The sequence below is a fragment of the Vanacampus margaritifer genome, chromosome 4, assembly GCF_051991255.1.
Source record: "Vanacampus margaritifer isolate UIUO_Vmar chromosome 4, RoL_Vmar_1.0, whole genome shotgun sequence".
Classification (NCBI taxonomy): Eukaryota; Metazoa; Chordata; class Actinopteri; order Syngnathiformes; family Syngnathidae; genus Vanacampus; species Vanacampus margaritifer.
The window spans coordinates 5,206,504-5,222,346 of NC_135435.1; the positions used below are offsets into that span (position 1 = coordinate 5,206,504).

At 37.8% G+C, this 15,843-nt stretch overlaps 1 protein-coding gene and 1 long non-coding RNA gene across 2 annotated transcripts; one reads left to right on the plus strand and one right to left on the minus strand.

The window, feature by feature from the left end:
• Window positions 1-236: 236 nt before the first annotated feature.
• On the plus strand, window positions 237-6,272 carry LOC144050686 (voltage-gated potassium channel regulatory subunit KCNG4-like). Its single transcript, XM_077564191.1, has 3 exons — window positions 237-626; window positions 1,684-2,533; window positions 5,047-6,272. The coding sequence occupies exons 2-3, from the start codon at window positions 1,775-1,777 to the stop codon at window positions 5,887-5,889; spliced, it is 1,602 nt and encodes a 533-aa protein (XP_077420317.1). The 5' UTR covers window positions 237-626; window positions 1,684-1,774; the 3' UTR covers window positions 5,890-6,272.
• Window positions 6,273-14,113: 7,841 nt separating this feature from the next.
• LOC144050757 (uncharacterized) lies at window positions 14,114-15,219 on the minus strand. The gene is made up of 3 exons (XR_013293922.1): window positions 15,103-15,219; window positions 14,900-15,026; window positions 14,114-14,511 (listed from the first exon to the last, which is right to left on the minus strand). It is a non-coding gene; the product is annotated as an uncharacterized LOC144050757 (long non-coding RNA).
• Between the last annotated feature and the right edge of the window lie 624 nt (window positions 15,220-15,843).

Sequence of the window (15,843 nt, forward strand, 5' to 3'; positions counted from 1 at the left end):
GGTTGTTGCAGGTTGTGTTTTGTATGGATTAGCGATTTCAAATTTCATGGAGAACATAAACTGTCCTCCAGTCCTGACTAACGTCTGAATTGAAACAAAGACGAGCTATTGTGATCAAACTTACCCCCCCCCCCCTTTTTTTTTCAGTGTGCATGAAGAGTGAGCTTGCTAGTGCTCGCGGAGGAGGAGGAGGAGGAGGAAAGGGAGGGAGAGGAGGAGGAGGATGGTCCTGCTGTCAAGCGCAGATGAAAATACAGCAGCAGGTTTGAGGAGTGCACATAATCGTATTTCGTCCCTCCTTGCAGGCACGGTGGATAAGGGAAAGGGAACACGAGCCGGACACAACAGCAGATGAAATGCGTTCGCTTTATACTGGCGGAGTGCAGTCTTTGGAGCATACATCCACCAGGGAAACTTCAGAAACCATTTAGAAACAGTTGGGGATTATTGCAATAACGGTGGCATTACTAACAAACTACAAGTGTTTGACTACATGCGCACAATTACGTCAACAATTTTGTCTTCGTGGGCGAGATGAGTGTTTGTTTAAGCAACAGCTTGGAAAATGTGCTGGACACTAAGCAGGAATGTTACTGAGCTCACACAGACCACACGCGCCCTCTAAGGTGAGTAAATATAATTTACTGTTTTATCCAATTTTTCCCATTTTGTAACATTTGTATTTCAATCCCTCTATATAATACCTCACAATGTTAGGGTGCATCTCATTCAAGAAATGAAATGTGTTTTCTTCTTGTTGATCACTAATAATATGTAATACTATAAATACTATAGCCCAACCATGAATAGATGAATAGACTACAAGTTACAGTATTGGTGAGTGACTGTACTTGAAGAAAAGTAGGCGTTAAACTAAAAAATAAATACAATGGTAGAAAAAATATACCTTTTTGGCATTATTTCATAAGTTAATATATAAATCCTATTTTGGGAAAATAATTACACAAGGTAATATTTTACGAGACAGTTTTGTTATGAGCAGAAGTTACAGAACCTTGCTTTTGTGTGCCTCTCTGTGTGTGCGCGTGTTTTATAGTCTGGCTGTAATGGACATTGCTAGGTGTCAGGTACACATGAGTCATGAGGTTTGTATTTCCAGATTTCCAGTTGAACAGAAATGAATGAGATTGCACAAAAGATAATGATTTGAATAATAAGAACACCTCATAACAGCATCCTTGTGCTGAAAGGCAAAATAATGTACATTATTTTACTCTTCATTTTATTCCACACACAAGGCAAAATGTTATATACATGGCAATGAAAATGTGCCTTGCAGCATTTATATACTTCAGAAAGAGCCTATAAAGCATCAAACTGTGACCAGTCAAGACACAATGCTCTCATAGCTCAAATCATGAACGGCGAGTATTACAAATATGAAAATGGTAAGAGCAGGAGTTGGTGTGCATTGACATGGTACTGGCCCACCATGCATGTTTCAATCTCTCTGTAAAAAGAATCAAAGGAACAAAACAAGAAAAAGTCAAGTGTTTACCAACTTTGTAAATGTGCCTTACGTTTTCTGCTGAAATCCTCAGCCATCCATTACTTGACCTGGAGGCGCAGTGTACACCCTGGACTAATCACAAGTCAAGTTGTCATGATGAAAATAAAAGCTTATACATCACAATATTTTTCTTTTCTTTTTTATCATTTCAGCTGTCGGCTTCTTTGTGGTTGCTCACCATAGTATCCAGTCTTCCGCTTGCACAGGTACCTATTTAGTCCCTACTCATACAGTGAAGTCAGAATGCCTATTATCAGCAATGCCAACCATGACTTCAGCACTTACTCCATTAGCAGTGACGACAGTAGCCTTGACCGATTCTTCACTGAGATCCCAGAGACAGAGACAATCAAGGGGGTGTACTTCCAGCGGGCCCAGCTACTACGTGAGCCCAAGGCCTCACATGTGGTTGATCACACTCTTCAAGTCCTCATCAATGTTGGGGGTAATCGCTATACCTTCCCCTGGAGCACATTGGAGCAATTCCCTCAGAGTCGCCTGGGACGACTGCGCTTCTGCACCACCCCCGAGGAGATCGCACACCTCTGCGACGACTATGATGAGACGTGCAAGGAATACTTCTTTGACCGCAACCCTACAGCTTTCCGGGTCATCCTCAATTTCCTTGCAGCAGGCAAATTGCGTCTGCTCAGGGAATTATGCGCCGTGTCTCTGCATGACGAGCTCGACTACTGGGGCGTCGACCCAGGTCATATGGAGCGGTGCTGCCGCCGTCGGATGATCACCCGTGTGGAGGAGGTGGCCGAGCGAGAGCGCAAAGAAGAGGAATGGAGACAGATGAGGATGATGTTGAAGAAAAGCACAGCAGAAGTGGAGAGGGGGCACTGCAAGCTGATCTGGATGCTGCGGGAAGTGGTGGAGAACCCTCACTCGGGGTTGGCAGGAAAGATATTTGCCTGCCTCTCTGTCATTATGGTGATGGTCACGGTGGTTAGCTTGTGCATCAGCACCATGCCAGACCTCAGAGATGAAGAAACCAGGGTGTGTATGTAAACGTCACACTAGCATTGACATTTTTACACTTCTATGTAACATCACTTAAGTATTGATGTGATGCACCAGTAAGAAAAACAATCATGCCACATTAGTCAAACGTCAGAAGGCAAACTTCCATACAGTTAAAAATGTAATGATTATTATTCAAATATTATAATGATAATAATAATAATAATAATAATAATAATAATAATAATAATAATAATAATAATATTTACATCCAGTTACTTAAAGGGACAGTAATGTAAAAATTTCACTTTTGGGAGCTTTTAGCCATGTTAAAATGCTAATTCCTCACCAAAGTGGTGTTTTCCTCCATTCACCCCTCTATGAGAAATTCTAGGTCATTCTGCTCTCCAAGCACCAGCCCCTCCCAACCCGAGAAAATGAGCGGGTGCTCACTCTATGAGGTCATCAGGTGCGGACCAACCCCCGCACCGCCGATGCGGCCTAAACACACGCCCACTTTCTCTGAGACTTCCATGCTCGGAGGATAGTGATAAAAGTAGCTTTTATCAGTAAACGTTCTGTCCAAACGAATTCAAAGCAATCAATTATCCTTCACATTTGCAATGCCAAAGTGCAATGACAATTTGCTGTCTTAAATTCCCAGAAAGGTCCTGTTCCATTCAATTCCCAGAAAGGTTCCGTTCCATGGGGGCTGACACTTGTGTAAACTGCAAGTAAAATTTCTGTGCAATTGAACCGAACATGGTGTAGTGGTTAGTGCGCCCACCCTCTAAGTAGTACGTCCTGGGTTTGTGTCCGATTCATGTTTTTTTTTCTCCTCCCCTCCTCCTCCACTACATTTCTTGCAGTAAAGGAGCCGTTTTGTTTCAAATAATTATTGAAGAATTGAACATCCATCAAATTTCCATATTTAAAGAAGACGCGGTTGTACTGCAAGGGTTAGCCGGTCTTGCATGGCCACACAGAAAAGTGCTCGAATGCAGCGCTCCAGAGTGCGCGCAGCAGCCGGGTTAGGACGAGAGGGGTGTGGAGAGGCGGAGTTGTACTGAGTTGGGTGTTTTACTTCCATGTTAGAAAAACAGCCAGCAAAATACCTAATATTTCATTGAAAAATTACATCGCCATGGTGTCCAAGTTAAAATTAAATCATTATATGCCTATAGTTAACTGTGGAAGGGCTTAAAATGCCGAGATGTAATACCTTTAAGCAGCAAAATCCATGTGTTTTTGTCCATCTCAGGGGGCGGCCATTTGTGACTTGCTGTCACCTTTAAATTACATCATAGTTGCTCAGGGCTTGGGTAACGACCAATCACGGCTCAGCCTGCAAATGTCACATGACCAAACTCAGAAAACAGGTGAGCCGTTATTGGTCATTACCAACAGACTGATGTGAGACTGAGTTGAAGCCAGAGGGCAGCCATCTTATGTTGCCACTTTTATTGGCAACTTTGGTTATTTTTGTGTGTTGAAAACACTGTTCTTCGTGTGCGTTTTATGCTAGGAGCTCAGTATGGACTAATGAGAGCCTCTCAAAGAACGAGATTCACAGAGGTTAGGTTTACATTTCAAACAAAAACAGTGTTCAAACTTTAATTGGCATATTATTCCCTAATTTCTTAATTGAGAAGTTGTGTACCGTAATTGCTTTTCCTTTAAAATAATAAGCAAAAAAAATCTTGCTCTTCTGCTGGTCATTTCATGCAAACCGTTGTGCAAGCCATTTTTTTTAGCTTGTTATGAGTAATGTTTTTACTTAATATTAGCTGTAATGTCTTATTAAGAAAAAGTTAGATATTTTTCCTCAATTTGAGTTAAATTTTTTAATGCAAATTTTTTTTTCTTGTTGGCTGAAAAAAATCCCAGAAAATGTTAAACTTTAAACTTTTTTTAAAGGGACATTAAGTGATCCCTAATGCCATCTAGTGGTGAACTAATAATTCATTCATTTTTTAAAACGACTGTTTATGTCACTACTATCACCTTACTAGAGCTGCCATGTTTCGCCGCCATTTTCCTGCTATGGATGCCCAAAGGACAACTTTACGAATGTTGTCAATGTGTCAACCGTAGCTTACCTTCCACAGCTGAGGCCTGCAGGTGGTCGTCAATTACTCCCGTGATTCGGGCCTGTTGTTCATCACTTTCTTCTTTTACTAGTTTTTTTTTTTTTTTTACTAGCTCCTCCCGCTAGCCGCTCTTGTTAGCCACTCCAGCCTATGGTTCCGACTAACTCTCGCTAGCTGCTCTTGTTAGCTGCTCCGGCTAATTCCGTCTCACTCGGTCTTGTGGCATTGTTTGCCGAGCTTCACAATGGCTGCCGAGTCGCCATCGCTCGCCAAGATGCTCGTTTGCTAACGCAAAATAAGAATTTGTGGTAGTAGTGTGTGTGCGTTCCTGCCATGTTTAGACTATTGGGGGCGTTTAGAACATATTGTAAAGGAAAATTTGGGTTTCCCTTTTAACTGATAGTTGTGCTCATTTAGCGTAACACCCTTTGAGTGTGATTTCCTAACTGTGTCTTGCAGGGCGTGTGTTCCCAGAAGTGTCACAGCATGTTTGTGGTGGAGTCCATCTGTGTAGCCTGGTTCACTTTTGAATTTGTGTTGCGATTCATAAATGCCCAGAGCAAGTTGGCCTTTGCTCGCGGGCCCCTTAACATCATCGACGCCATTGCCATCCTACCATACTATGTGTCGCTGGTGGTGGACGTCAGAGATGAGTCCCAGGAGGAAGTCGTTATGGGCGCTGGCAGAGGTTACCTGGACAAATTGAGTCTCATTCTCCGCTTACTCCGCGCGCTGCGCATTCTGTACGTTATGCGGCTTGCTCGTCACTCCTTGGGCTTGCAAACGTTGGGACTGACCATGCAACGCAGCATGAGGGAGTTCGGCCTCCTGCTGTTGTTCGTCTGCGTGGCCGTTACTCTCTTCTCACCCTTAGTCCACCTCGCAGAAAGTGAATTGGCACCATACGCCGCTACCCATCCGCAACACAGCTTCAGCAGCATCCCGGCTACTTACTGGTGGGCAATCATCTCGATGACAACTGTCGGTTACGGAGACATGGTCCCCCGCAGCATCCCTGGACAGATGGTGGCATTAACCAGTATCCTGAGTGGAATACTCATCATGGCCTTCCCCGCCACTTCCATCTTCCACACCTTCTCGCGCTCCTATCAGGAGCTGAAGCAGGAGTACGAGAGGATTTGGAAGGAGGAGCGGGGAGAGGAAATTGCAGCAGAGTCAGAAGAAAGGTGCTCCAAGTTTGAGTTGACATCAAATGAGCTCACATCTCTAACTAGAGTCAACAATTTGGAGCTAATGACAGACAGAGACAATCATTTTACTCTTCCAAGTACAGCTTTCTAACAGAACAGTAATCTTGGAAATGCATGGGGGAAAAAATCTGTTGAACGCTTAATCGCAAAACTGGTGTTTGGACAATTGTTTTTTCTTTCTGCCACTTCAACTATGAATCAATCAGAACAAGTAGACGTGTACAACTGGAAAAGAGTGAACAGCAGAACGGTAGATCAACACGGATGATTGAGATAAACCGTATTGCTTTTTCTGTCTAGGTTTGATAAAATGGCTGCGTACATTATGTCTTGTGTAACAGCTTGTTGCCTTTTGCTTTTAGGACAATTAAAACATGTGCATAACTGCATCTAGTCATATCATTTCAGTTTGACAAAATATACTGTAAGACATATTACAAATAACTGCAATAAAAAAAAACTAAAATAACTGAATTTTGATGTTCTTTTAATTTTTTTTTACAGATTTTTCCTCCTCGCGAGAAAATGGATGGATGGATGAATAGATTTTTCCTATATTTTTAAAATATCATTTCATTTTAAAAAAATAGACTGTGATCTTATATACTGAATGTAAAATTACATGAAATCACTGTAACTGTGCAAGAAAGAAAGCCCAAGACAGTTGAACAGTTAGAGAGACGCGTGTTAGACAAGCATGGGACAGCATTCCTATTTCTTAACTTGAGAAACTTGTCTCCTCGATCCCCAGATGTTTGCAGACTGTTGTAAGAAGAAGAGGGGATGCCTCACAGTGGTGAAAATGGCCTTGTCACAACTTTTTTTTAGATTTGTTGGCACCATGGAATTTAAAATCAACATAGTTTTCCCTTAAAATTATACATTTTCTCAGTTTAAACTTTTGACCTGTTCTCTATGTTCTATTCTGAATAAAATATTAAAATTTGGCACTTCCACATAATTGCACTCAGTTTTTATTCAGAATTTGTATAGTGTCCCAACTTTTTTGGAATTGGGGTTGTATCTTGAAAGGACATCTACTGAGACATGGAAAGGGGAAAGCTTGAGAGGGTGAAAAATATGCAAAGCAAAGATTGGACTTGAACTTAGGGATGCTGCCTCTGCTTTGGGACATCAGCACTAACAACTAAGTATACATTTCATGTACCGGTAATCTAAAATGACTAAAAACAATGGTGGCGTGGCGCTGTGGTAGCGTGGTCATCTAGTATCCTTGAGGTTATAGGTTTGACCCCTTTGGTGAACATGTCAAAGTATCCTTGAGCAAGATACTGAACTACTCATGCTGGGTCATTAGAAGTTGAATGAGTAGTCAAAATTTAAAATGGTTATAGAGCCTCGTAAGGTGGAAAAATGCTATTTAAATGAAGTACCATAACAGTAAAATGTTGCAATTTTAAACCCAATATCTAGTTTTTCAACAGTTTTTTGACATGTTTTGAAAGATGAATCACATTATGTTTTGTGTCATACTGTTATTTTACATCAAACACAAATTATTATAAAACATCGTTCCATAAAATCATGTATTTAAAAACAACTAATAACAGCACATTTCTGTACTCTTAAGCATTACTATTTGTAATACGTTTACCAACTATATTTATAGGTAATTTAACTGTTTTAAAATGTGATTTTTTTTTTTCTAATTAAACATTAAAAACAACCTGAGAATAGGGCAAAATCTTGTTGAAATTACAACTGCAAACTGTGTTTTAATTATGGGTAAAAACTGTATTTTTATGAGAATTACCGGTAAGTAAGAATAAGTTTCTGTTATTTCAGTGTATTTTTTTGGCGCCCCAGCTGCCGGAAATTTATCGTTTATTTTATTTTTATTTTTTTTACAGTGTGGGTGTCCATCTATTATCATACACTATTACATTAGACATAATACTTGGCTAAAAGTCAATTGCAGTCAATGAGTGGCTGAAGGCTAGAGCCCATGGACATCACCAGATTCTGAGTTTCATCCCCTGAGATACGTTGCCAGGTTTTCATTGCAGCCACCGTTGCTAGCTACTTTCAATTTAGTCAGACACCACAATATTAACACAAATGACCTTTGGTCTCTAAAATTGCAAGAGGTGCTCCGATTGGTGGCCATTACCTACCATTTATTCGTACAGCAAACTACTGCTTTGGTAACGCTGGCCAATGTGTCTGTACATGCATTAGCTCCTTCATAATATATATATATATATAGTGTATCACAGGAAACTTACATTAGAAAATAAATTAAAATTTAGACAAATTGCAGCAGCATGATCAGAAGCAAACCTGAAATTCAGTTAAATATTGAAGAGTGAACTTGACACGTCAACATGCAACACATTAATGCTGCCGGCACAGAGTCGGATGTTACTTCAGCCAGCTCAAGGCGCTGGAATTTAATCTATATTTTATATCAACTTTATCTGCATTGGAATGCAAAGGACTGCTATTTATATAGTTTTTTATTTTATTTTTTTAAATCTTTAGTGCCCAAAGCGCTTTACAAAGGCTCATATTCACATACCAGTGGTCGACTGCTTCCATGCAAGACGTTGCCAGGTCCACTGGGAGCAAATCGGGGTTCAGTGTCTTGCTCAAGGACACTTCCACATAGTCACCAGGGTTGAGGATCAAACCCACAATCTCACGGATGGGAGACGACCACTCTACCACTGATCCATGCTGCTCGTACTGAGTGGAATGGGCGCTACTGCACATGTCCAACTTTTAAGGAGAATCATTGGGCAAAGATTTGTCCGCCACAGAACACAAAAAAAGTCACAAAATTAGGCAATAGAGATGAACGAAACAACTTTACTCGTTATTAACTACAAACGTACTATTTGCTCATATAAAAAAGGTGCATCTCAAAAGACCCAAAAGACCGTGATCCTTCCTCTGTTGTGGCAGTTACGTTCCAGACCACAGACCACAATAAACAAAATCCGCACTACAGAAAACCCCATTTAAATACTCCCTAGGCATCTTATTTAAAGGAATTTATAGCACTTACTTTTTTAAACACACTTTTAAAACAATAGAAACACATTTAAAAACATTTAATATATTGAGAGAAGTAGAACAAAAGCAATTAATAACACAAAAATAAAATATCCATGAAACAAATCCTGATTTTTCCAAACTAAGAAACTCAACTTATGTTGCAATATACAGTACATAAATAATTATACCCAAAAATGTAAAAAATGAACCTACAGCTGTCATTTCTGTAGGCATAAAAATCACAAATGAAGAGGACTTGACGTTCAATAATCTTCAGTAAAAAAGAAAAAAAGAAAAACAAAAAAACTAGGCTGAAATCCTTCATGTTTTCATTCCTTTTCTTTAAGATGGACTTACTGGCAAAATAAATATTATGCTGCCATTTAGTGGTTGACAGTAGAATTTCATTCAAATTAAACAAAAGATAGAACAAAATAGTTATGAACTATAAAATAGAAGAAAAAAGAAAAATCAATCTGCAAAATCGTTAGACGTGGAACCTGCAATTGGGTGTGTGGGATGTGTGTGTGTTACTATATTATTTTTGTGATGACTCAGCTGAGGATGCAGTGCCCTTACAACCTCTATTGACCAGCTGCCGCTGATGAGCGGGTATACATGCCTATGCCATAGAACAATGTCTGACATTTTTAATACTTGATGTGGTATGATTTGGATCACAAGCTGTTTCTTTTCATTGTGATACATTTTGACAATTTTTTTTGGGGGGGGACAAAATCTGATTCCAGAGTCTTTTTAGATTTTCTGTTCTTGAACATTACCAGTGGTGTGTATGCAGTTGAAACCTTCTGCCAGCACACTATTTACATTCACGAAGACATTGTGATTGTGGGCTTTGACAACAATAAGCCCATCTTCTTCAAGGTATTGTCTCCGTCCGTTGACATGGAGTGTTCATTCTTACTCACCAAGGAAAACACTCCATCATCTACTTCACTTGTCTGTAGCTACTGGGAGCTAAAAAAAAAAAAAAAAAAAAAGCGAAAAGCAGCTTAAGACATTTCAAAGGCAAGAGAAACAATTTAACAATATACAATCAAAACACTTGAAGATTACTCATGGGGTCCCCCAAGGGTCTGTGCTAGGTCCCAAATTATCATTGTATATAAATGATATCTGTTGTGTCTCAAAAATATTCAAAAGTGTCTTATTCGCCGATGACACAACTCTCTAAGGTTAAGGAGAGAACCTGAAGCAGCTTCTGACTACCGTGGAGAATTAATTGAACACGTTAAAAAAATGGTTTGACTTAAACAAATGATCATTAAACTTAAACAAAACCAAGTTTATAGTTTTTGGTACTAGACAAACCACACAACAGGTCAAAATTATGGTTAATTCAATTGAAATAGAAAGAGTGTATGAAAATACATTTCTTGGAGTAGTTATTGATCAAAAATTATGCTGGAAGTCACACATAGGTAATGTCAAAAGGAAAATGTCAAAAATTATAGGGATACTCTCTAAAACTAAGGATGTCCTGACTCCTGAATAATGAATGATATACACATTATATTGTTCATAATTATTACCATATATGACCTATTGTGTGGAAATCTGTGGAAAAGCATATAAAGCAAATACTCATCTTGTTTTCAAACTACAAAAAAAGAGCCATAAGAATTATTAATTGATCAAAATATACAGAACCAACTCATTCTCTATTCATTAAATCAAATACAATGAAATTCTACAACTTAGTTGAATTTAAAATAGCACAAATAATGTATAAAGTGCACAACAATCTACTCTGCCACAGTACTCAGAAGCTGTTTGAAATTAGAGAGTCCTTATAACATAAGGGGTACACGTGTCTACAAAAAAAATAAAACGAGAACAAATATTAAGCAAAGGTGTGTTTCTGTAAAAGGTGTTAATTTGTGGAATGATTTTGGAACTGATCTGAAAAGATGTCAGTCACTTGCTGAATTAAAAAAAAATGTCTAAAAGCAAAGTAAAAAAAAAAACTTACATCAGTCATGAGCTGTTAAAAATGTACATATGGTGTAATTTCATTGGATGTATCGGTATGAGTGTAATGAAAATTAAATATGTGAGTATGAGGATGTGATTTATAGATGTATTGTGGTATGTGTCTGTTGATTTTGTGTGCATATGTCACTAGCAAATGTGTGTATGTTAAAATGTACTTGTATATATGATTAGGTTTATACATTTCCTTTTGTTGAAATACATTACCTTATTATTTTATGAACATAAAACGAATAAGGGGTAGGACTATATAAGCTGTTAACTTACTCCTACCCCTTTTAAACATATAAACACTTTTCTTTCATCCTATTCTTGTTTTCTTTTTTACTTCAATTTATATATTAGACTTGTAATGTGTTTTCTTTGTGTTTATATGTTCAATAAAGAACCAAAATCAAACAAATAGGTCTGAATGTGCTTCGTTTTTACTGATATTTTAGAAGGTGTCTTAAAACGTACTTAAAATTTTTAACATACTGTATCACCTGCTAAATTCCAGCAGAGTTGGTTTAATTCCCAATGTGAGTTGAAATTAGGGGTGTCAGGCGATTAAAATTCGTAAAAATCGTAATTAATCGCATTACTTCAATAGTTAACTCATGATTAATCACAAATGATATCCGTTCTAAATGCACAATTAAATGTACAATAAAATATAAAGTTTTCATACTCATGTTAACATAAAAGTGTTTTTTTTTTTTAATAATTGATAACATTTAGTTAAAATCAAAAAGATGTACTGTACTGTAAAAAACGAGTGTGATATTGATTTGTGTTGAGGTCATTTTTCTGCCACTAGATGGCATAATTGCCTTTGTAAGACATTGGTGACAGCTCAGTGCATTTTTCTTTTCATATTAAGAGCTATCTAATTTTTAACAAGAAGTAACTTGTGAAATTCTGCACATTTTTAAAATGGTAAAATACCGCTTGACAGCAATCTCCACAAATATATGCATTATTATTAAATTTCTTACTGCTAAATCTTGACGTGGATGTGTCTGCTGCGTTGCGACTGGAATTCCCGCAGTACAGGCTTTCCAAGTAAGGGGCGGTCATTAATCACACGTTAAAAAAATTTGTGGTGATAAAGGAACTTTAAATTAACTCCCCTAGTTGAAATATATGCTGCTTGAATGTGTGCAAAACATGTTCAATGTGGAAAAACAAGGGAAGACTGAAGCTACGTTAGATGTTTTGCAGCTTTTGTCATATTGATGTTAGAAGTTATAAAAATAAAATACAACTTTCGACATATATATATTTAAAACTGTGTCTAGTGAAGCAAATAAGCTGCAGAGAACATTTTCACACATCTATTTGAAACAACGCCCAAAACAGATTTGTTCTATAGAAAGATTTTTTTATTATCTGTGTTTTGTTGAAGATAAAATGCAAAGTGATCCTTAGGTGTTAATAGTTATCATAAATAAATAAGCCAAATCAATACTTTTAAGATGACCTTTACACTATATAGAGGAAATCATTTTGACTGATTTTGACATGAATGTAAATGACACACATTCTAATATGGTTACATAAGAACCTTACTTCATATATAAAGAAACAAAAGAAGTACAGTTGTACATAATCATTTTAATTTTCAGAAATCATTATACTCTGGTTATGTATTGTGATGTAATTAATTGTTTTCTACATTTGAAAAACAGTTGCATGATGAACTGGAAAAATAAAAACCATAATCCTATTTTCATGACATTCAAAATTACTTCCACCCTTTGTGTCTTTTTTTTTCCTTCAATAAATTATCATCAAAACAACATGTGTTGTGTTCCACTGTGTTTAGCTTTTCGGGGCAGATGGACTGTTTCAAAGATCTTTTTCAAACTTGTGAGGCTGGCAGCCTTTCTTACTCCAAAGCAGAAAAGAAAGAAAAATAGGGAAAGTCCAACAATCATTTGTTCTTTTTCTCTCCCACTTTTTGTTTAGCTCCAACCTGCACAGCCTGCTGTTCTGTCAAAATCAAGAAGCAAGCGGACTGAAAAAAGCGGCGAGTCTCCTTTTATGAATGGACAAATCTTGGAATTACACGTTTGATATATATATATATTTATATATATATATATATGCAGTACTCAGCGTAAAGTAACATTCTAAACAATATCTCAATGAATACAAAAACAATACATCTGGTTAACTTATAACATGAAAGTAAGGTTAATAATATAAATTACATTAAACATTTTTCAGTTTTACTTAAATAAGGGTGATGCAAAAATGAGTACACCCCTCAACAAGAATGACTAAATCTAGTACTTTGTATGGCCTCCACGATTTTTAATCACAGCACAGCTTCTAGGCATGAAATGAACAACATATTTTTTACATTTTTGTACCACTTTTGCTACAGTATTCTGACCGATAAGTAAAGATTTGCTGATTTTCCTGTAGCCTTCAACTTTATTTATTATTTTCTTTCTCAGATCTTGTGATATTTCTATTCCATGTGGTGCCATTGCTAACAGCATGAAATGGGAAACTGTTTTCTTTAAGTAACACCCCAATTATAGTCAACTGTCTGCTTGACATCTGTGTAATGAATAATTAGATTCAACTAGATGTATCTAGGGCAGCACGGTGGCTGACTGGTTAGCACGTCCGCCTCCCAGTGCAGAGGACGTGAGATCGAGTCCGGGCTTCGGCCTTCCTGGGTGGAGTTTGCATGTTCTCCCCGTGCTTGCGTGGGTTTTCACCGGGTACTCCGGTTTCCTCCCACATTCCAAAGACATGCATGGCAGGTTAATTGAACACTCCAAAATTGTCCCTAGGTGTGATTGTGAGAGTGGTTGTTCGTCTCTGTGTGCCCTGCGATTGGCTGGCAACCAGTTCAGGGTGTACCCCGCCTACTGCCCGAAGCCAGCTGGGATAGGCTCCAGCACCCCCCGCAACCCTTGTGAGGAAAAGCGGCTAAGAAAATGGATGGATGGATGGATGGATAGACGTATCTAGTCTAAAATTTGGGCTTTTGGAGCTTTGCTCCAGAGACGTTCTGTGGGGTGTACTCACTTTTGCATCACCCTAATTTGAGTAAAACTGAAAATGTTGTTCTCTAATTTATTTTATTAACCTTACTTTCATGTTGTAAATTAAACAGATGTTATAGAAATTTAGGCTGGTCATCATTTTGGAAATTGTTTTTGTCTTTATTGACATATTGTTTAAAGTTTAATTTTATGAAGGGGGGTGTACTCATTTATGCTAAGCACTTTATATATATTGCTATTCTATGTTTGATACTACATATAATTAGCAACATTTTGGAATGTGTGTGTCCAGGGAAATCATTTATTGATTAATAATAATTAAAGCAATAATGACAAAAATATTAAGAACATACAATGTTCACATGTACATAGCATTTACAACATGGCGACTTTAAAGTTTAAAACAATAAAATACATGCTATAAGAAATCAACAAAAAATACATTACAAGTAGTCATAAAAACCCCTCGGGAAACAGAATAGTCTTAAAAATTGTGAGACAAGTCATTGTACATGCAGGAACTTTCCCCTCATGTCATTTTAACACAGCTGGTCTGATTGAAAGGGGCAGGTAGAGATGTCTGGTTGGCAGAAGCCGTTTCAAAATCCCTCAGCAGTTTTTTTGCCTCCCTCCACTTGGGTTTGAGGCAAAACTTTTTATCACACACATCTGTGACTCTGAAACAACAAACAGGCCCATTTTTTAATGTAAGCCACCTTATGAAGTCCAAATGCACTTGTGAAATTGCATTTAATCTTGAACCACGATTTCTGTTGTAGCATCCAGGTAGTTATTTTCTGTATGTTTTATGTACACTTTAACACTGCACATATCAAAATAAATTCTAAAAAAAACCTCAGAGAATAACACCAACATGATAAAGACTGTACTTGTAAATGCTTTTAATCTTTGGTCTTGATACCAACACATTTCCTTTCCCCCCACTGGAAAAGTCTATATAATCACAACTGAACTAAATGAACATTTTGTAAATATGCTCATATTGAGAAACTGCATTTGAACCTGTGCTAAATAATCCACTTCCAAAAAAGGTCTGATACTTACATAATTGCTTTGTGTGGGCACCCATGTGGCGATTTCGCCACATGGGTCACAATTTCCTTTGGGATTGTTTTTATGGAGCTGTCTGGACAACACCCTTCCTTCAGCAAGAACACTAGGCTGACTGAGCCTGCAACCACATGCGCACATGAAATAATCTCACTCACCGTTACATTAATTTCAATGAGAACAAAATGGCAACTGACCTGCAGACACAAAGCACATCAGCTGGAGGAGGATGAGGGGGGCAAGTGTCTTCATAGTGGCAGCTGCGCTTCTGATCTTCACCATGTTCTGGTGTTGGTGACCTGCACTGACTTTCCTTTATATGGAGCTGACATTGCTACACTTTTTACAGTGACCTCTTAAGAAGACAGCTGCGGTTTGTTGCTCTCACACTACCCTTTTCCTTCTGCATTGAACTACTGAGAACTACTGAGCACACACTTCCACTTAGAGCTTTTCAGAGAATAAAATGAAGGTTCCAACAGACAGTCACAAAAAACGAGACAAAAAGAAGTTTTGACATGAGCATTGAAGTGTGAGAAGTAAAGTCATTCTTGGTTATAGGATACATGGCCAATGGCCATTGTGTGTCTAACAACCTCCGTCCGTCTCCATGTTTTGAATTGTATAATGTTCTTAATTGTCTTGCATTTTCAAATTAATGCTTTAATGAGAACACGAAAGCATTGACAGGGTGTAACTAGGCTGAAACCACATTATGCCATTGCAAAAAAACAAAAAAAACAACTCATTGCCTAAAAATTTCGAAGTAGCAATCATCCGCCAACCAATGACTTAGCTTAGCTTGTTAACTCCACTGTGAAACAAAAAAGTAAACACTACTATTATTTAACTTATATTGATAAACTCATGCAAACCCTGGATAAATAGACTTAAGTTATAAAAAAGCAGGTTTTGGAGGTTTCCCTCTTCCAACACAA

What these genes read in the sequence shown, in the direction of transcription:
- LOC144050686 (XM_077564191.1), top strand. Translation starts at nt 1,775, where the DNA reads ATGCCTATTATCAGCAATGCCAACCATGACTTCAGCACTTACTCCATT. An exon ending in TCAGAGATGAAGAAACCAGG is followed by an intron (nt 2,534 to 5,046) that starts GTGTGTATGTAA and finishes TGTGTCTTGCAG; the next exon opens with GGCGTGTGTTCCCAGAAGTG.